At 52.2% G+C, this 20,637-nt stretch overlaps 2 protein-coding genes across 4 annotated transcripts in view; one reads left to right on the forward strand and one right to left on the reverse strand.

Annotated features, from left to right (window-relative positions):
• The window catches only part of PIGW (phosphatidylinositol glycan anchor biosynthesis class W), a 39,817-nt gene that overhangs the window by 835 nt on the left and 18,345 nt on the right, over window positions 1–20,637 (forward strand). The window lies entirely within an intron of this gene.
• Window positions 284–20,637, reverse strand: part of MYO19 (myosin XIX) — a 35,549-nt gene continuing 15,195 nt past the window's right edge. For 2 of the 3 annotated variants that reach the window (XM_058675448.1, XM_058675449.1), the window contains 19 exons: window positions 20,220–20,289; window positions 19,599–19,701; window positions 18,617–18,713; window positions 18,399–18,475; window positions 16,024–16,114; window positions 15,476–15,647; window positions 14,414–14,487; window positions 12,926–13,047; window positions 12,350–12,463; window positions 12,006–12,182; window positions 11,560–11,712; window positions 10,660–10,767; window positions 9,690–9,760; window positions 6,969–7,072; window positions 5,313–5,479; window positions 5,063–5,192; window positions 2,908–2,993; window positions 1,310–1,612; window positions 284–579 (listed from right to left, as the gene is read on the reverse strand). In XM_058675448.1, coding sequence (XP_058531431.1) covers window positions 460–579; window positions 1,310–1,612; window positions 2,908–2,993; window positions 5,063–5,192; window positions 5,313–5,479; window positions 6,969–7,072; window positions 9,690–9,760; window positions 10,660–10,767; window positions 11,560–11,712; window positions 12,006–12,182; window positions 12,350–12,463; window positions 12,926–13,047; window positions 14,414–14,487; window positions 15,476–15,647; window positions 16,024–16,114; window positions 18,399–18,475; window positions 18,617–18,713; window positions 19,599–19,701; window positions 20,220–20,289 — 2,339 coding nt within the window. In that variant the 3' untranslated portion in view covers window positions 284–459. Of the gene's footprint in view, window positions 580–1,309; window positions 1,613–2,907; window positions 2,994–5,062; window positions 5,193–5,312; window positions 5,480–6,968; window positions 7,073–9,689; window positions 9,761–10,659; window positions 10,768–11,559; window positions 11,713–12,005; window positions 12,183–12,349; window positions 12,464–12,925; window positions 13,048–14,413; window positions 14,488–15,475; window positions 15,648–16,023; window positions 16,115–18,398; window positions 18,476–18,616; window positions 18,714–19,598; window positions 19,702–20,219; window positions 20,290–20,637 lie in introns of those variants that run through there. The other variant, XR_009246897.1, reaches the window with a different exon arrangement.

Below are 20,637 nucleotides of genomic sequence, written 5' to 3' on the forward strand. Positions count from 1 at the left end.
TTAATGTGTTTGAAATTACATTAAATGAATACTATCATGAAATACTAAGATTTCATTCCTTTTATAAAAGGAATAAATGCAAAACCATCCCCAGCCACCTTGAGGCTGGCTTAGTTTTCTTCAAAAGTGCCTGTAGGGAATGAGGTGCCCTGGAGGTGACAGTCACTACTCCAGGCTGGTGGTCATGGCTTCCGCCAGTTTGATTTGTGCAGGTAGTGCAATGTCAGGTGCTGGGTGGCCCTAGCCCTGCCCCCTGGCCACTGCCGGAGCTGGAGCCTGGAGAGGGAGGCCTGTGGGGCCCTGGCTTTGCTGGCCACAGCTGTGAATGGAGCTGCTGTGGGAGTAGTTTGGCAGCTGTCTGTGGTTTCGATGTCTTTGGCAAGGCAGTTGGCAGGAACCCTGCAGAAACAAAGGCACCTAGGATCACCTGGCCAGGCGAGGGACGAGGCTGAGAAGAGGTCATGGCCTGTGTCTGTCCAGCAGAATCTGATTAAAGCCAGTAACATGGCAGGGCCGAGGCTCGGGGCAGATGTCAGCATGGCGCAGGGGAGACTTCTTGCAGTGAAACTTTATCGGGCCCTGGAGGGAGGGGTGGAGACAGAGCTTAACTGCAGTTCTCAGGCCTGCCAGGGCCTAAAGGCATCTTGCTGAGCGAATGCCAGGAATGGGGGTAGGGAAGTAAAAGCAGTAGCAAGATTAATGTTCTCTTTATCCTTACCTAGAACTCTAAAGCAGTTAGCTTACAGTTAACATTCTTGCTAATCTGCAAATTTTCTGGAAAGATTGTATCTAAATTTGACCTATACTAATCCCTCTGGGATGGCAATTCTGTTTCCTTCACTTCCTTGCAATGACCCCGTGGATAGACTGAGTATTAGCCCATTCTGTAGGTAAAGAAGTAGGATACTGGAGAGATGTTGCTCCTTGGGCAATGTCACCCAGTGACTGGGACACAGGCCCCAGTCCCTGGGCTTTGGGTAGCACAGCTTTCCCCTCTCCTGAGGCCTGGCTTGCTGGGCTGACAGAAAGGTCCAAGTGTGCTGGCCGAGTCTTCCTTGGCCACTCATACAAGACTCAGAACAGGTGCTGTCATATGTAGGGGCAGTTTTTAAAAAGCAAAAGGCTCTGCAATATTCTCTGTTAAAGCAGAAGAAATGACCCCCTCCTGCAGTGGGCTGGCTTTCCAGCAGGACTGAGGCTCCCCCCCCCCCCCAGGATGCTGAGCTTGGTCTCCGCCTTTCTCAGTGGGGTGGGAGGAGGAAGCCAGAACTATTGGGCCAGGGTGGCTATTCTGTCAAATGTGGCTTACCTGAGGCAGTGCTCGGATGGATGTGACCCCAGCCTGGTCTTGTGCTGTCTGGATAGTGTAGCCACGGGGGCTGCCTCTGGGAAGCTGAAGGCAAGCACAGACCACTAGTTTCCTCTGAAGGCCATGGACACCCACACACGCGTTAGCCAGGACCAGTCCGAGGGGCCAGAAGCGGACAATTGCCCCCTGGAGCTTGGGCTGCTCTGGGTGCAGTAAGGAGACGCTCCGGGATGGGGGAGCCACAGCCAAGTATTTTTCTTCTACACCATCCAGTTCTTCAGACACAAGAAAGGCCATTCTCATCTTAAAAAGAAAACATCCCGTTATTGGTATAACTTAAAGCTGCTATGCTACATGGAATTATGGAGAGGGAGATCATCTGTTTGACTCTTCAGATGGCCACAATGGCCAGCACTGGGCCAGGCCGAAGCCAGGAGCTTCTTCCAGTCTCCCACGTGGATGGCAGAGGCCCAGTCACTTGGGCCATCCTTGACTGGGAGCTCATGTGAAACAGCCAAAATTCAAGTACCCATGCTGGTGTTGTGGGTGGCAGCTTTATGCACTGTACCACAATCATGACTCCTTATCTCACCTTTAGTGGAGGCTTTCTCTTTGTTGCAAATTCTTACATATCAGCCTCACAGAGTGAAACCATCTGGCTGCCAGCAGCTGGATGTCCTCAAGTGCCCTGGGCATCCTTGCCAGGCGAATTGGTAAGTTCACAGAAAATGAAATTAAAAGCTTATTTTGGAGCAAGCAATGTTGAAATCTGCAGTTTTTTCATAATACTCTCCCTGAATATTATAGAGGTTTTTACATATCTGAGACAGCTGTGTCTAAGCCTTACGTATGTTTTAGCCTTATTGGGAAATAATCATGTACTTAATATAAAATCTGGTTCTTAAAAATATTTGAGGTACTCACTCTCTAAATGCCTCCTAGGACCAGGTAGAAGCTGGGGGTTCAGAAGTGAGTGGCAGGGACCAGTTTATTTGGGCCATCAGTGGCAGGAAGCTGCAGCCAGGTACTGAATGAACGCAGGCAGGCACTCATATTTCATGTGGCTACCTTGATGACTAGTTTAAATTTGCTTAACCCAGTGACTGCGCTTCCACAGCTCAGTATAGGCTCTTTCAAACTTCCCTGAAGGAGCCAGCACTATGATACAGTGAGTTAAGATGTCACTTGTAACGGTGGCATCCCTTATCAGAACACTGGTTCCAATCCAGCTCCTGCTAGTGTGCCTGGGAAAGCAGCAAAGGTGGCCCAAGAACCTGGGTCCTGCCACCTGTGTGGGAGACCTGGCTGGGTTTCCTGAGCTCCTGGCTCAGCTGTGGCTGCTATGGTCATTTAGACACCAGCAGATGGAAGATCTCTTGTATCCTTTTAACTTTGCCTTTTAAATAAGCAAAGAAATCATTAAAAACCAGCCAGAGCTACCTTACAGTGTCAGAGGTGTTTGGTCTGACAGGAACACGAGGCCCAGGTAGCTGAAGGGTCTGCCTGAGGCATCACTGTTACTGCTCCAGATCCAGCCTTCCAGACCCACCTGGCCCCCGAATCTCCACCTCCCCACCCTATGTCTCTGTCGTACTTACTCTCCACTGCCGCCATGCGTGCTTGATGATCGTGGCAGCTTTGTGCAGCCTCTGGATGTGTTTCCGAGTTAACCAGGAACGAGCAGCTAAGAGGGTCCCCAGGAACATGAAAGAGTAGGCAAAGTTAGCTGGTGCTGGAACAGTGCCAGTGTGACTGTGAAATGTGAAATGTTATTGCAGTGAATGGCCACCTTATGCTACAAGGCCCATGGCATGGTGTGGTCTAGCCTTGCCAAGGCAACCCCAGGCTTGCTCAGAATTCAGTGAATCCACAGCATGCTAATGTGTAAGCTGGTGATTTTGTATGCTCCATGAGACATTACAGATACCTAAATGGCTCTTGGCAGGAAAAAAGGCTTCCAACTCCTAAGGTTTTAAAGTCAAGCCTAGGAACAGTGTCCAGACACCTGGCGTTTTGGCTGGCGGCAGGCCCAGCAGAGTCTCCTCCCCTCTCTGGCTCTTCAAGGGCAAGGCCCAGAGAGCAGGTGGTCCATATCTTTTATAACTACATGTCTCTCTTTAAAAAGGATTTATTTCTATTGGAAAGGCAAACAGAGAAAAAAAAAGGGGGGGAGGGATCAGCAGGAATTTCCGTCCACTGGTTCAGTCCCCAGGTAGCCACAATGGCTAGAGCCAAGACGGGAGCCAGGAGCCAGGAGTTTCTTCCAGGTCTCCCACGCGGGTACACAATCCCAAGGCACTGGACCATCCTCTACTGCTTTCCTAGGCCACAAGCAGGGAGTGGGATGGAAGTGGATCAGCCAGGACACAAACTGGCATCCATATGGGATCCTGGTACGTGCGAGACAAGTATTAGCCACTGAGCCATTATGCCGTCCCTTTTTTAAATGCTCAAATGTCACGCTTATTCAGGAATCCATGGGGCAATGCACCACATACCCAAATGCTAACAAAGTAACTACTCACTGGGGGGAACCATCCATTCTGTTAATCCTACAAAAAGAGCTATTTTGGTGGCAGGGCAAGCTTAAGCTTCCACTTGCACTGTCGGAATTCTCATGTGCATGCCATTTTGAGTCCAGGCTGCTCCACTTCCAATCCAGTTCCCTGCTTATGGCAGAGGAGGATGATTCAAGTTCTTGGGCCTCTGCACCCATGTGGAAACCTAGAAGAAACTCCTGGCTTCAGGTCAGCTCAGCTCTGCTCTGGCTGTTGTGGCCATCTGGGAAGTGAACCAGTGGACTAAAGTTCTCTGAAACAAAACTGTTCCATTCTGTGCTAATAAGACATTTGAACTCTAGATTTATAAAAGTTTCCTGTTGGGCCTGGTGTGGTAGCCTAGCAGCTTAAGTCATTGCCTTGAACATGCTGGTATCCCATATGGGCGCTGGTTCTAATCCTGGCAGCTCCACTTCCCATCCAGCTCCCTGCTTGTGGCCTGGGAAAGCAGTCGAGGACGGCCCAAAGCCAGGGACCCTGCACCTGCTTGGGAGACCCGGAAGAAGCTCCTGGCTCCTTGCTTCAGATCGGTGCAGCTCCATTTGTTGCAGTAATTTGGGGAGTAAATCAACGGATGGAAGTCCTCTTTGTAAATCTGACTTTGCAACAAAAATAAATCTTTTAAAAAAAGTTCCCCATTACTTCACCAACCCAGGCAACTTTACAGCATTGTCCAGTTCATCTGTAGGTGCAAATACACCTTTCAGAGGTGGAGGTGGTGTCAGCTTTCTAGGTGGATTTAGCATCCAGGTTTGAACATGTTATTGAAAGCAGTTTTCTATTTGTCAAAATCTTCATAGGAAAGGCCCATTTCCTAGCCATAACTCCATCACTGACAGGTATCTGGACTGTTTCTCATGTTTTTTGAGTGAATGTCTTATTTTGATTATTCTAATTCATGTGGTTTTCGTTTTTTTTTGGCCTCTTTCAAAACCCTGTGCCTTGCAGGTGGTGATGGATTTGTCAGAAAGGGGGAGAAGGCCTGTGAAGGGGGAGCTATAGGCCAGTTTTCACCCCCCACTACCTGTGGAGCAGGTTACCACAGAACTGGATAGCTTGGAACAAGAATGATAATCCCAGGGAGCCACAGGCAGCCACTTGTCCTGCAGGAGGTGGAACCTGTACACTGCAATGGATGGGCCTCGATGGGGCGTGAACAGCCCGTGTGCAGCCGCTGATCAATAGCCCCACTCACCTGCCTGAATGCGCACAGCGGCCTGCCTTTGCCGCTCCTGCTTTCGGTGCTGGTGGCGCTTCCAGCCACGCTGGATGCAGCGGGCACATTGCTCTAGCACCTGGACACGCCTATGTTCCAGAAGCTCCAGCTGCGAGAAAGGGCATCTGCTGAGGCCCTTGGCTCCTTCCCTGGCCCAAGGAGCAGTCAGACTGAACTGTTGAGCATGTACCTCTGCCACTGAGAGGCTCCCCATCCCAGACCAGCTTACCACGGAGTTGGTCATGAACACCTTGGTCTTGCCGCAGTGCACTGAAGCTGCCATGGCATCGGCAGGCTGGACAGCTGTGGCCGCCATCTGAGTTAGAGCTGGCAGGATATGGAGAATGTCCTGGAGCAGAGACAGCAGCATGGCCGACTCTGCCTGTGGGGTCTGTTCTGGGGATGACAGGTGGCCCAGTCAGTGCCTAGTCACCTCCACAAGCTGGCTGTAGCCTCCCCAGCACCCTGCAGGCTCCAGTACTGCAGTTCTTGCCTCCAGCCTAACTCCTTTTTGGGGGGAGGCTCAAAGAGTCTCCTCTGTTGTCCTTCAAGGCTCTGGTTATGCCAGGGAGACTTAGGACTCCCCCCTTGGGGCTGTGCCGTGCAGCTTCCATTGCCATGGGTTCCTTGGGCAGGCTGAAAAAAGGGGACTTGGCCCTGCCAAAGTAACTGTAGGTCACTGTCCAGCATGTTACCCAGTCTCTGTCCCCCCACTCCCCATCATGCATGGGAAAAGGAGACAAATTGCAGCCCTGTGAGGACCCAGGAGTTCTCGCTGCCTGCTATCTGCCATCCCACAGCACCAACTCCTGCAGAGGATGCATTACCTGAGGCTCTGCCCACCGTTAGGGCCCTGTGCCTCTCTGGCTGCCAGAGAAAGAGGCTGGAGAATGAAGAAGAATAGCACAGTCACCCAGGGGCCAAAGTGGTTTGGTAAGAGACAGGAGAGCCAACCATGGAGAGAAGAGAGAAAGGGAGAAAGGTGAAAGGAAACAATGTTTCCGGGGGTCTCCTGGACCCTGAGGAAAGCTGTGAGGTGTGGGGAGCATGTGGCTGGGCTGGGGTCCTTGGGGGCTTGTACCTCTTGAGGCTCCTCCCCACCGCCTGTCCTAAGCCTCAGTTATGTGCATCTGCAGTCAGCAACCCTCACGTAAGACCTCAAGTCAGACCTCTTCCCAGGCCTAAAGGTTGCCCAGGTGCATCTCAGACACATCCACTCGACAAGTCCAGGGGCCTGGAGCTCGGCTGGCCTCTGCAGGGCTCATCACTACCCTACCACCTCTTCCTTTGGCTTTCTCCACTGACTGGGCCAACTTACTTCTCCCTCGATCTAGTCAGGCATGTCCCACCAGTTTTTTCCGAACAGTTCCCAACTGTCCTCACATCCCAGGCCTCTTGAGTGGCTTTCAGCCATACTCCCAGGGCATTCCACGAGGCCCTGTGTGGTCTCTAGAAAGTATGAGGCTGACTAAGTCCTCCAGCCATCTTAGTGGCACATCCTCATCTGCCCAAAGAATAAAGTCTGGGTTCTTCCACTCCCTCCATCACAATCCCGGTCTCACTTCCCACCACCTCCTGTCCTGAAGAGCTGCACTGAGCGACACTGTCACCTCCTGCCTTCAGGCCTCTGTCAGGTGACCTCAGCCACGTAGAAAGCCTCTACCTGACTGACAGGCCTCCTCTAGGAACCCATTCCCTAGCCACACCTCAGCACAGTGCTGCCTTTTGCTTTCCATGCTCTTAGATTCCTCGCTGAGTCCAGGACCCCAAGAGCAAGGCTGATTTGCTCATCTTTGAACTCACAGCCCCAATGTCTGGGAGGACTCAGAGTGGGTGCTGGGTGTCCTGTGGTTGAACAAATGGCTCACACATGAGCCCCACTCACCAGAGCGCCCCTTGGCAGGATCTGGGCTGTGGAGGCCTGAGGATGTACGAGGACAGAGCCTTCTCAGTAACCCATATCTTTCCACAAAGTTCTGGTGAGAGATCCTAGAACCAAAGCAAGAGAATGACTTCAACGTTTGCAGGTACATGGCTGAGATGAGCAGTAACACTGTCAGGGGCTGTCCCAGCCCCACCACAGGGATCAGGTTATCTTCTGGAGAGGAGACTAGGCTCACTCAGTGGGGAGCTTGTGCAGTATATATTTGTTTGAAAGGCAGAGATAGAGGATATATATAAAGAGAATGCACACTTTCATCTGCTCATTCAGACCTCAAATGGCAGGTCCAGTGCAGTAGCCTAGAGGCTGAAGTCCTAGCATTGAACGCAATAGGATCCCACATGGGCGCCGGTTCTTTTTTTTTTTTTCCTGGCATGTGCAAGGCAAGGACTTCAGCTGCTAGGCTACCGTGCTGGGCCCTGGACACCGGTTCTAATCCCTGTGGCCCCATTTCCCATCCTGCTCCCTGCTTGTGGCCTAGGAAGGTACAGCAGAATGGCCCAAAGCCTTGGGACCATGCACCTGCATGGGAGACCCGGAAGAGGTTCTGGGTTCCTGGTTTCAGAATGGCTCAGCTCCAGCCGCTGCGGCCACTTGGGGGTAAATCAGCAGACGAAAGATCTTTTCTGTCTCTTTCCCTCTGTATATCTTACTTTCCAATTAATAATAAAGCAAATCTTTAAAGAACGCGAGAAAAAGAGAAAAATGGCTGCTCTGGCTGGGACTCAACCAGTCCAAAGCCAGGAGCAAAGAACTCCATCTGAATCCTGCATACGGCTGGCAGCAGCCCAAGTACTTGAGCCATCCCCCGCTGCCTCCCAGGTACAACAACAGGGAGCTGCACTTGAAGTCGAGCAGCCAGGGCTAGAACTGGCATTCTTATATGGGACACTGATAGGGATACCCTCCTGTACCACAATACAGGCCCCCCTTTTTATTTTTATTTTTATTTTGAGAGTGTGAGAAGCAGTTCTACAAAAATCCTTCCATTGCTTTACTCTACACATGCACACAACAGCTGGGACTATACCAGGCTGAAATCAAGAGCTGGGAATTCAGTCCCTATCGCGTTGTTGGAAGAGACCCAAATACTGCTGCTTCCCAGGGGGCTGCTAGTTGGAAGCTGGATCCCAGTGGGGCTGAAACTCAAACCCAGGCACACTGACAAGGGATGTGAGTGTCTTGACCACCATGACAAATGAGACCATTTGTTCTTATTACCTGGCCCTATCCATTGGTTTACTGGCCAAATGCCTGCAAACCCCAGTCCAAGGAGGGCACTGAAAATTCAATGCTGCTTTCTAGCATGACTGACAGAGATCTAAGTAATCTGAACTATCACCTGCTGCCTTCTAGAATCCACATTAACAAGAAGATGGAACTGGGATTGGAGCTAGGACTAAAACTTAGATACTCTAATATGAAATATAGGCACCTCTTTTGGTTTTTTTTTTTTTAATGTATTTATTGGAAAAGCAGATTTACAGAGAGAAGAGACAGAATCTTCTACCTGCTTGTTCACTCCTCAAATGCATACAACCGCTGGAGCTGAGCCGATCAGGAGCTTCTTCCAGGTCTCCCACACGGGTGCAAGGTGCCAAGGCTTTGGGCCATCCTCGACTGATTTCCCAGGCCACAAGCAGGGAGCTGGATGGGAAGCAGGGCTGCCAGAACACGAATTGGTGCCCGTATGGGATCCCGGCAGTTACAAGGGGTGGATTAGCTAATTGAGCCATTGCTCTAGCCCAAGAGATGCAGGCATCTTAACCCTGAGCCTGTATATACCCTCCCTTCATCCCCTAAGGAGACCATGTTAAATACAACAGGACTTCCCACTCTTATTGGGGTGTTTGCATCCTGCCTCCTTCCAACACAGTTGATGGGCCTGAGACAGACCGACTGCTTCTACCACGCGCACATGCTTGGGCATGTCTCTCACATCTGACTTGTGACCCCAAAGCTTCCTCCTGGTTTTTCTGCTCCCTATCATGGTAATAGCTGATGACATCTGATGTTGTTAATTCTCCCAGTCACTTCTCAAGACTGGTTTCTGTCCCTAACTACACTGCCAGGACTCTTGGATCTGATCAATTATGTAACCAAATCCAGGGGCCAGTTCCTAGCCACCTCTTTTTCTGGCCTCTGAGCAGAAGCTGAACTCATCTCTTTGTAGAGAAAGCATTTTCTTTAATTAAAACAAATCTTAGGGCCTGGTGTGGTAGCCTAGCAGCTAAAGTCCTCACCTTGAACACGCCGGGATCCTATATGGGTGCCAGTTCTAATCCCGGCGGCTCCACTTCCCATCCAGCTCCCTGCTTATGGCATGGAAAAGCAGTTGAGGACAGCCCAAAGCCTTGGGACCCTGCACCCACGTGGGAGACCTGGAAGAAGCTCCTGGCTCCTGGATTTGGATGAGCTCAGCTCCAGCCACTGCAGCTACTTGGGGAGTGGACCAGTGGATGGAAGAGCTTTCCCTATGTCTCCCCTCTCTGTAGATCCTACTTTCCAATAAAAATAGAAATGTCTTAAAAATTGTATATACAAAAAATAATGGAAAGAGGAAAATATACCACCCTAGCATTAAAGACAGCCAAAGCAGTAAATACATGTATATTTGAATAACAGATCTGTAGGTTTATCCCTGCTGTGCCCCACCCCACTCACCGAATGGGGAAGCCAGCCGCACTGATGTGGATGGTCTCCACCAGGCCACAAGCCTCCAGCTGGCTCAGGACCTGCAGTGTGGAGAGATCAGGTAGGTTGCAGTGGTATGGGGGCCAGCAGGCCAGAAATGCTATCCTCTCTGCTCAGGCCCACAGCAGCAGGGAGCTGGAGGCAGTGGGGGGAATGTCTTGGGGAGGCAGCAAGAACTTATAGGACCTTGAGAAAATGTCCCTACTTGAAAGGGCCCTGTGGGTCCCACATCCCTGTGTTGTTGCATGGCTTCTGACACAACAGAAGTGGGGGTCCTGGTTCTGTATCCCACCCCCAGTGCATATGCGACCTCACAAGTGGCTGTGCAGCACGCGTTCTGAGTGTTTTTATTTTTGCCAGGCAATACAGTTGTTCTGAGGGGCCAGGAAGCCCACACTATGAAGATCCTGAAAGGATCTGAGTCCAGGCCTTCACTAAACTGCCCAATGTTCCTGACTAGACACCAAGGTCAAGTCTACCTGGCAATGCTGGGACACTCTTAAACACTGTCCACCAGCACTCATACCTCCACCATACCCCTCAGGGCTTCAAGATCCAAGCAAAGGACAGCTGCTGACTGTGGTGCTTTTGTGCAAACTGAGAAAATCAGAAGTTGCCACCTGTGTATGAATTATCAAAAAGTAAGACTTGTAGTTTGCTATGAGACACCTATTTGGACTCCTTCAGTCTCTTGTAGGGCACATTGCTTATTGAGCAGAAAGCAAGATGCACTGAAGGCCTTCTTAGCTAACAACGACCTCCTAGAAGTGCACAGACCACACAACCATATGTGACTGCCCTCCTAGACAGGAATGCTCTGTCAGGCCCAGCCTGAGATACCCACTCTGGTCATCCCACTTGGCAGTGTCCTACCCTGATGTCCCCAAGGGCCTTGGCCACATGGACTCAATACAGAGTGGTTTTGACCCAAATGAATTACCTCTTCCTGGAGGAAGGTCTGTGCCTGGCCCTGGCTGTTGGGCTTGATACAGCGAATGTAGTGTGGGGTAGTGCTGTGCAGGACCTGCAGGAGCTGCTCCAGAGAGGCCTGCAGATGGGGAGATCCGGAATCAATTAGGGATGGGGCCTGCCTGGAGCCACAGTTGGGCCCTGCATAGAGGCCATGTCAGCATCACCAGGATCCTCATGTGCCTTGGGGTGAACTGCCAGGGAATGCTCAAGGGCAAAGCACACACCTCTGCTGAGCTCTGCACACTTCTCTCCCCGGCCTTCAGGGGCCGTGCTGGATGACCGACCCTCACTGAACATGTCAGCCTTCTCCCCCAACAATTATCCTGAAGAGAACAGCCTCAACCCCCACATTCATTCACACAACAGCTGTCACTGATGGCCATCCTGTGTGAGTGGCCAAAGTTGGGCCACAAAAATGCTAATCGAACCTGGTTCCTCTGGGTGCTACTCACGGAGGTGATGGTGAAGCTGAGACTTGCCAGTCAGGATGGTGGGAGTGAGGAGAGTTCAAAGGACAAGGGTCAAGAGCACCCCAGGAAGGTGGCGCAGCATGCACAAGGGCTGAGCCAAGCTAGAAAGCAGCCCAGCAGGAGAGGAGTGGGTCGGCTGTCACTGGAGGTAGGAGTTATATGGGAAGAGGGCAGGTCACAGAGGTTTAGATGACTGGCACCCATGTCAACATAACTGAGAGAACCCTGGGCTTCCTGCGATGGCATCACACCTGAGGGACTGCTGCCTTCCACACTGAGGAACAGATCTCATGGGGACCAGGACTCTGCTTTACTCACCGCTGCTGCCCAGCTAGAACCAATCCTGGGAGGCGCCTGTGAGTGAACTGGGCACCTCCTGTCGGCACCACCAGACCTACCTTGAATTTGGATACCACAGTCAATGCTGGGGCCCTGCCCTGGCCTGAGGGCTCCTCCTGGGTCTTCTCTTCAGGGTCAGGAGGAAACAGTACCCGGAGCAAGAGGTCCTGGGATTGTTGCAGGAGTTTATTCAGCTCAGGGGGAACAGAGTCCTGTTGGGGAGGCACAGGGTGGCAGGAAGAGTTGTTCCCAGAGATCCCATGGGCCTGTCCCCCGCCCAGCCCAGCCCTGCAGGATGGCTTTCAGGGAAGTCAAGAGGAGCTGGTCCACTCCGGAAGCCAAGAGGCAAACCAGCATAATGTGAGTCACTGCAAGGTCACACTTGAGCTCCAGAGATCTCAGGCACAGGGGCCCAAGCTGGTGACGCTGGACTCTGGCAGGAAGCTCAGGAAGACAGCGCAGGATGGGAAACAGCATGGGTGGTGGTGACTCCAGCCAGGCCTACCTTGTTCTTCTCTACCAGGCCTGCTGTGTGGTACCGCACAGGCCCCGCGTAATGCATCACAATGAAGCTGGGCTCCCGGCTGAGCTTGTCGTGGCCCAGGCAGGGACTTCCTGCCAGGGCACTCTCAATGCGCGTCTGGAGTTGGGCCGCACTGCTTGGACGATTCAAGCGGCACTCCTGTGATGGGAGTGGGCAGGCCACCATGGGCTCAGTGCAACCCTCACCATCCCCTCCCACCGAGAGGCAACAGTTACCCCAAGAGTCCAGTGGACAGAGCAAGAGGCCCAGAAAGGGTAAAGGAGAGTCATCAGGACCCAGAAGAGCTCCCTGGCTGGCCTGCCCACCTCATTTATGAGGGAGCAGATGCTGATGGGGCTCCCCTCGATGAGATCCAAGCATGTCTGGTTGTCCCGGTAGTTGACAAATGACCACTCCAGTCCCTCCAGTGCATATTCTTCCTAGGGTCAGACAAGGAACAGGCTGGGAGAGGGCAGCTGTGGCCTGGATGGACCATCCACAAGGGGCTTCGCCCCATACCACTGTCCAGAATGGTGTGGTAGAGTATCTCACAAATACAATTATTACTAGTCAATTAAAAATGGGGAATAGCAATGGTCTTACCCACTTTCCTGTAGCCCTTGACCCTCTGAGCCCTAATCAACTATGTAAAGATCATCAAAATTAAAAAAAAAATTAAAATAAAAATCGGGAATAGCACTGTGTTATAGCATGCTAAACCTCTACCTGTAATGCTGGCTTTCCAATAAAAATAAGCCTTAAAAAAAAAAAACAAGAGGGGAATAAATAAATCATATTAACAATAATAAAATAAAATGAATCAAAATGCTCTTAGTGAGAAGTGGCCAGGACCAGAGGGCCAGGAGAAGGTGCCCCCCAGACCCCATTTGTCTATCCCTCACCTGCTGAGCTCTTAGGTAGTGGGCCACAAAGTGCTGCTGCAGCTTCTCATTGGTGTAATTGATGCACAACTGTTCCAGACTGTTGTGAGGAAATGACTCAAACCCGTACACGTCCAGCAGGCCTGGGAGGATGGGGGAGAGCCACGGGGCCGCTCAGGAAGCTGGGGGTTGGGGCAGTGCAGGCGCACAGGGCAGCTCACACTTGGCAGCCTGGGGATGAGGCTGCACGTGAGGCACCAGCAAGTAGCAAAGCGACTTGCCCATCCCTGCCTCCCACACATCCGCTTCCCCCAGAGCTCTGAGCAGACAAAACACCCAAATGGCAGGTGGGTGGCCCACATTTGGGTCTGAAGACAGTCCTGATAGATCCCTCTTGCAGGAAAACCAGGTCCCAGGGAGCATTTTCCTTCTCAAATCCAGCTAGGTAGGCCTTGGGCTGACCAGCCTAACTCAGGCCTCTAAGCTTTACTCTCTTCCCTAGCTGCTGGCCACACCAGGGTCACAGCTACTTTAGCCTCAGTCATGCCTCTGTGTCCCTGTTAATCATGCACTCTGGGGCCCGGCGGTGTGTCCTAGCAGCTAAAGTCCTCGCCTTGAACACACTGGGATCCCATATGGGTGCCAGTTCTAATCCCGGCAGCTCCACTTCCCATCCAGCTCCCTGCTTGTGGCCTAGGAAAGCAGTCGAGGATAGCCCAAAGCCTTGGGACCCTGCACCCACGTGGGAAACCCAGAAGAGGTTCCTGGTTCCCGGCTTCAGATCGACGCAGCACCAGCCATTGTGGTCACTTGGGGAGTGAATCATTGGACGGAAGATCTTCCTCTCTGTCTCTCCTCCTCTCTGTTCTGACTTTGTAATAAAAATAAATAAATCTTTAAAAAAAAATCATGGGGCCCGGCGGTGTGGCCTAGCGGCTAAAGTCCTTGCCTTGAACGCACCGGGATCCCATATGGGTACCGGTTCTAATCCCGGCAGCTCCACTTCCCATCCAGCTCCCTGCTTGTGGCCTGGGAAAGCAGTCGAGGACGGCCCAATGCATTGGGACCCTGCACCCGCGTGGGAGACCTGGAAAGAGTTTCCTGGTTCTTGGCATCGGATCGGCATGCATCGGCCCGTTGCGGCTCACTTGGGGAGTGAAACATTGGACGAAAGATCTTCCTCTCTGTCTCTCCTCCTCTCTCTATGTATCTGACTTTGTAATAAAAATAAATAAATCTAAAAAAAAAAAAAAAATCATGCACTCTGATCCTCTCCCCTCAACAACTGTCTTGCAATGGGAGCTGGGGACCTGGGGGAGAAATGGAGCTCCCATAAATGAGTCTAGACAGCTATGGATGGGTTAGACATGGGCAGTGGACAGCAAAAATCTCGTTTGTGGGCAGGGCAGACAGGCACGGGGGGAAGATACACAGTGGCCACAGGCTCCTGTCTGCCTGCCCTCAGCTTCTCTTTGCTGGAGTGCGCCCAGCAGGACGAGCACCTGCTACCTATAAAAGTGGTCCAGGAGTCAGGGTCTGCGCAGATGCTGCTGTTGATCACCGACACCAGCCAGTCAAAGAGCCTGTAGGGGAAAGAGCAGGGGTGCTGCTGAGGGTGACGGAAGGCAGGGCTGCTCCCTTAGCCAGCGTGCTCTGCTCTGGAGGGTCCTGTGTGCTGTGCCTGGCAGGTCAAAGGTGAAATCCTCTCCTGCTCCTTGCTGCTGATCCTGCCTGAACTACAGAGATGCAGACTGTGGGCACGCCTGTCTCCAAGTGCGCACAAACCTGGCCTGTGCTGGCTCCTGGACAGGCAGGGCTGATGGGCAGGCATGGGTATGGTTTTTAAAGGACTGGTCTCACTCAACTCTCTGGACACTCCACCTCTGCAGCCAAGAGCCTAAGGTTCTGTTACATTCCTGGAGCCACCAGTCTGGAGGTCAACAATGGCGTGCCCCACTTTGGGACCATCCCAGCCCAGAGAAGGCAAAGAACAAGGTGGAAATATGCACAGCACCATTCAAGGTTTCTTCTTTACTACATTCCTTAGAGTAATTATAACTTTTTCAGTTTTACAAAGAAAATGGTTTCTCTTTTTGCCAGTGATTAGGACAGTAAGTACTAGGGCTGGAGGGCCCGGTTTCGTGGCCTAGCGGCTAAAGTCCCTGTCCTGAAAAATGGGGGTGCAGGAGTCACAGGAGCCAATCATGCAGGGGTATGCACTGTGAAGGCCAAGATCACCTTTGGGGCCTGCTTTGTGAGTCAAGAGCAGAGTAGGGTTTCCTTACCAATTCATGGTCAAGGTCAAAGCAGGCTCCTATATTTTAATAGTGAACTGGATCTCAGCCAGGAACGTGACAACTCCTCTATTCAGTACTCAGAAGGAGAGGCCAGCTCTGCCCAGGTAAGTCCTGGACACTGTGCCTTGCTGTCCCAGGGGCCTGAAATCTGCTTCATTTGGCACCACACTACCACCCCCGTTTTCTGGGCCTGTGCCTGTTGTTTGACAATGTTTGGTCCAATCCCAAAGCGGGGAGACTGTAGGGGAAGGCAGGGCCCAGGGTAACTGCTCACCGGGAGTAGACCAGCTTGGCCAGACAGTCTCTGCGGGTGTCGCACTCGGCTCGGGAGCAGGGCTTCTGGAACACCTGCCTCTGCCTGCCTGCCCTGATGGTCCTAATCCGCAGGGTCTCCAGCAGTGTGTCCTCGGGGAGTTGCAGCAGCAAGGCTGACGTCCTGATGGGGCCTAGGAGGGGTGAGTCCTCCTTAAGCAAACCACCCTGCATCCTAGCAGTCCTCTTCCCGAGGCACTGTGGTAAAGCCGGACAGAAGAAACCGAAGTTCTGATAGGCACGCTGCTGTAAGGTCTCCGTAAGGGGCAGAAGCAGGGACCAATCACTTCAGAAACTCTCCAAGTCTTGACTTCCCATGTGTAAAGCAGCAATGAAATGGTCTCACCAGCGATGGGGAGAGGAGTCAGTCACCCAGGGCAGGGCCTACAGTGCACAGCCTGATCAAGGGAACCTCAAGAGAACTCTGACCCATTGGCCTCCCACCTAATCCCAGCAATGCTGGCTACTTTCCTGGCAGGTCCTGCCTTGCCCCCCAGCCTTGCCCCTTACATTTGTCACTGTCCATCAGGCGGCAGGTCTGGGCTTCATCCTCTGAGTCAGCAAACAAGATATTGCCAAGGTGCAGCAGCCCAGCTAGGACCTAGGGGCAGAAAAGAGTGATTCAGGAGCAGGATTGGACAGGATGAGGGCTGAGCCGGCAAAGAGCGGCTCCCCTGCTGAGTGTCCTGAGGACAACAGAACAAGAAGCCCCAGCATGGCCCGTGCAATTTTTTTTTAAGGACTATTTTATTTTTATAGAAAGGCAGATATACAGAGAGGAGGAAAGAGAGGAAGATCTTTCATCTGCCAATTCACTCCCCAAGTGGCCACAACAGCTAGAGCTGAGCCAATCCTAAGCAGGAGCCAGGAGACTCTTACAGGTCTCCCACATGGGTACAGGGTCCCAAGGCTTTGGGCTGTCCTCGACTGCCTTCCCAGGCCACAAGCAGGGAGCTGGATGGGAAGCAGGGCTGCCGGGACATGAACTGGCATCCTGTGGGATCCTGGAGCATACAAGGCAAGGACTTCAGCCATTAGGCTACCGCACTGGGCCCAGCTGGGTGCAGTTCTATACCCATTACATGCAACCCCTCAGTGTTTTCAACAAGCAAGAAGACCTATGCTACAATGATGCCCATAACACAGACATGACTGCAGGGGGTTAAATTCCAAGCCTGAGAAGACCTTTTTGAGAGGCAGGATTAGAACCAGGCAGTCTATGGGCTTGGCACAAAGGCTCAGTGGCTAAATCCTCACCTTGCATATGCCGGGATCCCATATGGATGCCAGCTTGTGTCCTGGCTGCTCCATTTCCCATCTAGTTCCCTGTTGGTAGCCTGGGAAAGCAGCAGAGGATGGTCCAAAGCCTTAGGACCCTGCACCTGTGTGGGAGATCCAGAGGAGGCTCAAGGCTCCTGGCTCCGGGTGAGTTCAGCTCTAGCTGATGCGGCTACTTGGAGAGTGAAAGAGTGGATGGAAGATCTTTCTATCTCCCTGTCTGTACATCTGCCTTTCCAATAAAAACAAATAAAGCTTAAAACAAACAAAAAAAGAGCCAGGCAGTCTAACTTCAGATGCCTCCCAGGCCCACCCACCAACTGTCCCTTTACACCTCTCCAGGACCACACCTGTTGGCTGTGGACAGGGTTACCTATGTGGCACCTAAGAGCTCAGTCCTGGCCCCCTCTCTGCACTCTTGGGATCCGACGGCCCAGGCCGGAGGGAGTGGTAATCTCAGTACACAGGGTGCCTCTGTGCCTTCACACTCAGTGCTCCACAAGGGTGAACCCTTGAAGCCTTAGACTGGTACTGAGCAAGTAGGACCCTCCCTGTTACCTTGTATGACACCTGACACGCACCTCCACCTGCTGCTGGCTTTTTGGCCATAACCACACAGGCGAGGACTGATGTGGCTGTGGCAGAGGTTCCAGTCACCCCTAATGCAGCACGCCTTGGGCCTGTGCCTACATGCTGTCCTTCTGGCTAAGCTCTAAGCTAGCAGTACCCACACTGGATATAACTCCTTACTGCCAGAGGCAAAGGAAGTCAGTTTCCACTCACTGCCCCCTCTCTGCATTGGCCTTGCTGTCCCCGCTGCTAACCTGTGCTATTTCCTCCCATTGCTCTGGGGTTGGGAAGAGAGAAGTAAGGGAACGCAGTCTTTGCAGTAGCAAAGACCAGGAGAAGAGAGGACAGATGAGAAAATTTCAGCCCACCAGGGTCAGAAACAGTCAAGAGACATGGGCTTGGGGAGAGAGGAACACACAGAAGGGGAGGATCCAGGGGCCAGCACTGCATAGGCTGCTGCTTACAGAGCCAACATCCCATACTAGAGAAAAATTGACTCCTGGCAGTTCCATTTCTGATCCAATCGCCTGCTAGTGTGCCTAGGAATGCAGTGGAAGATGGACTTGGGTTCCTGCCAGCCACATGAGAGACCAGGATGGAGTTCCTGGCTTTTGGCTTCAGCCTGGTCCAGATCTGTGTTGTTGCCATTTGGGGAGTGAACAAGATTCCCCCGTCACCCGTTTCTTTTTGTTGCTTTGCCTTTTGAACAAACTACTCAATCTTAAACAACAAGAGCCAGTAAAACAAAACAACTGGTAGGAATTACTGAAGTTACTACAACCAGAACTCTGACTCAAGGGCTTTCTGGCCGACATGTGTCACTACACAATGACCTGTGGCCCAACCAGCACAATGCGCTGGATCACTGTCCTCGGTGCTTGTCTTGGCCCTGATTCAGGCTCCCTGGAGATTGCACAGCACGGCCCTACATCCTGGATGCTCAGTGATGGGTGTCACAAGCCCAGGGAAGGCCCTGGTGCAAGGAGCTCCTGTCATCTCTGCCAAATATAAGTGACACATGCGGACTTTTCTCTGACCTGAAAGATGTTGTTCTGGGTGGAGGTGTTGATGCCCAAATGCAGCATGGCTTCCCGGGTCACCTCGAAGCAATCCTCTGAAAAATAATCCATCACAGCCTGGGATCAGAGCCCCAGATCAGCAAGGGTTGTGAGGGGTAAGGGAGGCAGTCCTCATGCAGGGGAGGGGTTGGGGGGTCTGTTAAGTCAGGCCAGGACACTGGCTGAGGTTCCCCTACCTTCCAAGGTCCTGTCCAGATTAGGCAGCCAGGAAAAGGCAGCTCCTTTGGGGAGGTGCCAGCGAACCCTCTCATCCTCACTGGCTCCTTTGCAGATCTGAGGGGAGAGATGGGTAGGTGACTGAGTTGGCAGATGGGGGTGCAAGGAAAGCTGAGGCCCCCGTGAGCCTGGAGATGGACAGAGGAACAAGGAATGGCAACAGCATCCTAAGGCTGAAAGGTCCCTGGAGAACGCCTAGGCAGGCACAAGGGCAGGATACAGAGCTTTGAACTTCTCCAACTCAATGCAAGACATCCTCCAGGAAAGCCTTTAGTCGAAGTCAGCACAGCCCCTGCTCAGAGCATAGGCGGCCTAGAGTGGCAGACCCTAGCATGCTCCTAATCTGACAGCCGTGGAGCACTAGGCTAGCAGGAAAAAGCATAAGTCTGGGGGAGCCAGCATTTTGTGAGACAATGGCCATCACAGGGAAGCCCTTGGTCTGGCAACAGTAACAAGGCTTCATCCAGAAACACTCCCAACTCTCAAAGACATGCTGGAAGCAAAGTCCAGTTCGGGCCAGAGATGCTGCATACTGGCGCTGGGGATGTAGTACAGCATGTGAAGCAGCCACTTAGGACATTTGTATCCAATATGAGCTTTAGTTCAAATCGCAGGTCTTCTGTTTCTGATCTAACTCCCCACTAATATGTCTGGAAAAGCATAAGATGGTATGAGCGCTTGGGCCCTTGCCACCCCTATACAATCTGAGAGTTCTGAACTTCTGGCTTCAGCCTAGCCAGTCCTCACCTTTATGGTCGCTTAGAGAGTAGACCAGTGATAGAAGAGTTCTTCCTCTGTCTTTAAAATATTTTTAAGTGCTGCATAAACTTGGAATGAATTAGCAGCATGTAAAATGGCCAGACATGGAACATGCTCAGGGCTTAGAGGCAAATCCACAGACCCATCCCTGCCCTGTACCTCTGAGTCCTGCCTGGCACAAACCTGATAGAAGATGTGGAAGTTCCTCTCGCTGGAAGCCTGGGAGGACACTCGAGTTTTCTCTAGGAGATAGGTCTGGACTGCAGCTCCAGTCATCTGCTGGGCACTGAGCACATGTGGGCAACAGCCCATTAGCTGCCAATTCATTCCTTTGACATTTACTTGGCATTCACCGTGTAACAATAGACTGCAACTTAGCAAATCCCCCATGCAGCACAAATCCTCTCCGTCAGAGGGAGTCATGAGGGCTACAGTCCACTCAGAATGACTTTGGCGGCTCTGGGACACGCTGTATCCAGCGCAGGTGGTCAGGGCCAACAACCCTGGGCTTTTATCACTTCTGGCCTATCCCAATGTAGGAGTACCAATCCCAGCTTGAAGCTTGAGGGAATGGCCCAAAGAGGTGGCCATCTAGCCAGAAGTCCCTGGACAGGCTAAGAGAAAGGAGGAACACTGTCAAAGATCCCTACATGCACTCCTCTTGTTAGAAGACCACCCTCAGAATTCAGGCATCCCAGAGAATCCCACCAAAGATTTTTCTGCCCATAGAGGAGGTTCGGGCAGGAAGCTCCTGAGGCACTTTGACTTCCCACCCTCCACTGGCCAGGAGGCAGCAAGCATCACCTGTTCAGCTGGAGCTGGATGAACTTCCCAAAGCGACTGCTGTTGCTATTCCTCAGTGTGCACGCGTTCCCTGCAGATCACACTTATGTTCATGCCACTCCCCGAGGCTTAGAGTTCTCCTGGCCACAGGTCCACTGGAAGCCATTTCCCTATCCTCAAGTCCCCTATCTCAGTGTCACAAAGCGCAGGGCCAGGGGATGGGCTCTCAGGCTTCAGCCACAGCAGTTCATAAGAGCTTGTTTCCTGACAAGGAACTGGAGTGAGTGAGCCCCAGCAGCCAGGGGCTTTCTTCTCTGAAGGGGAAGCTGTCATTGGACAACATCTGGCCATTCAGGCCCCCACATGGGCACCGACAACTCTGTATCACAGAGAAGTTCCCTGGTTCTTTGAACCAGGAAACTGCATGGCAAGATAGGAT

Source organism: Ochotona princeps, chromosome 17, assembly GCF_030435755.1.
Source record: "Ochotona princeps isolate mOchPri1 chromosome 17, mOchPri1.hap1, whole genome shotgun sequence".
Lineage (NCBI taxonomy): Eukaryota > Metazoa > Chordata > Mammalia > Lagomorpha > Ochotonidae > Ochotona > Ochotona princeps.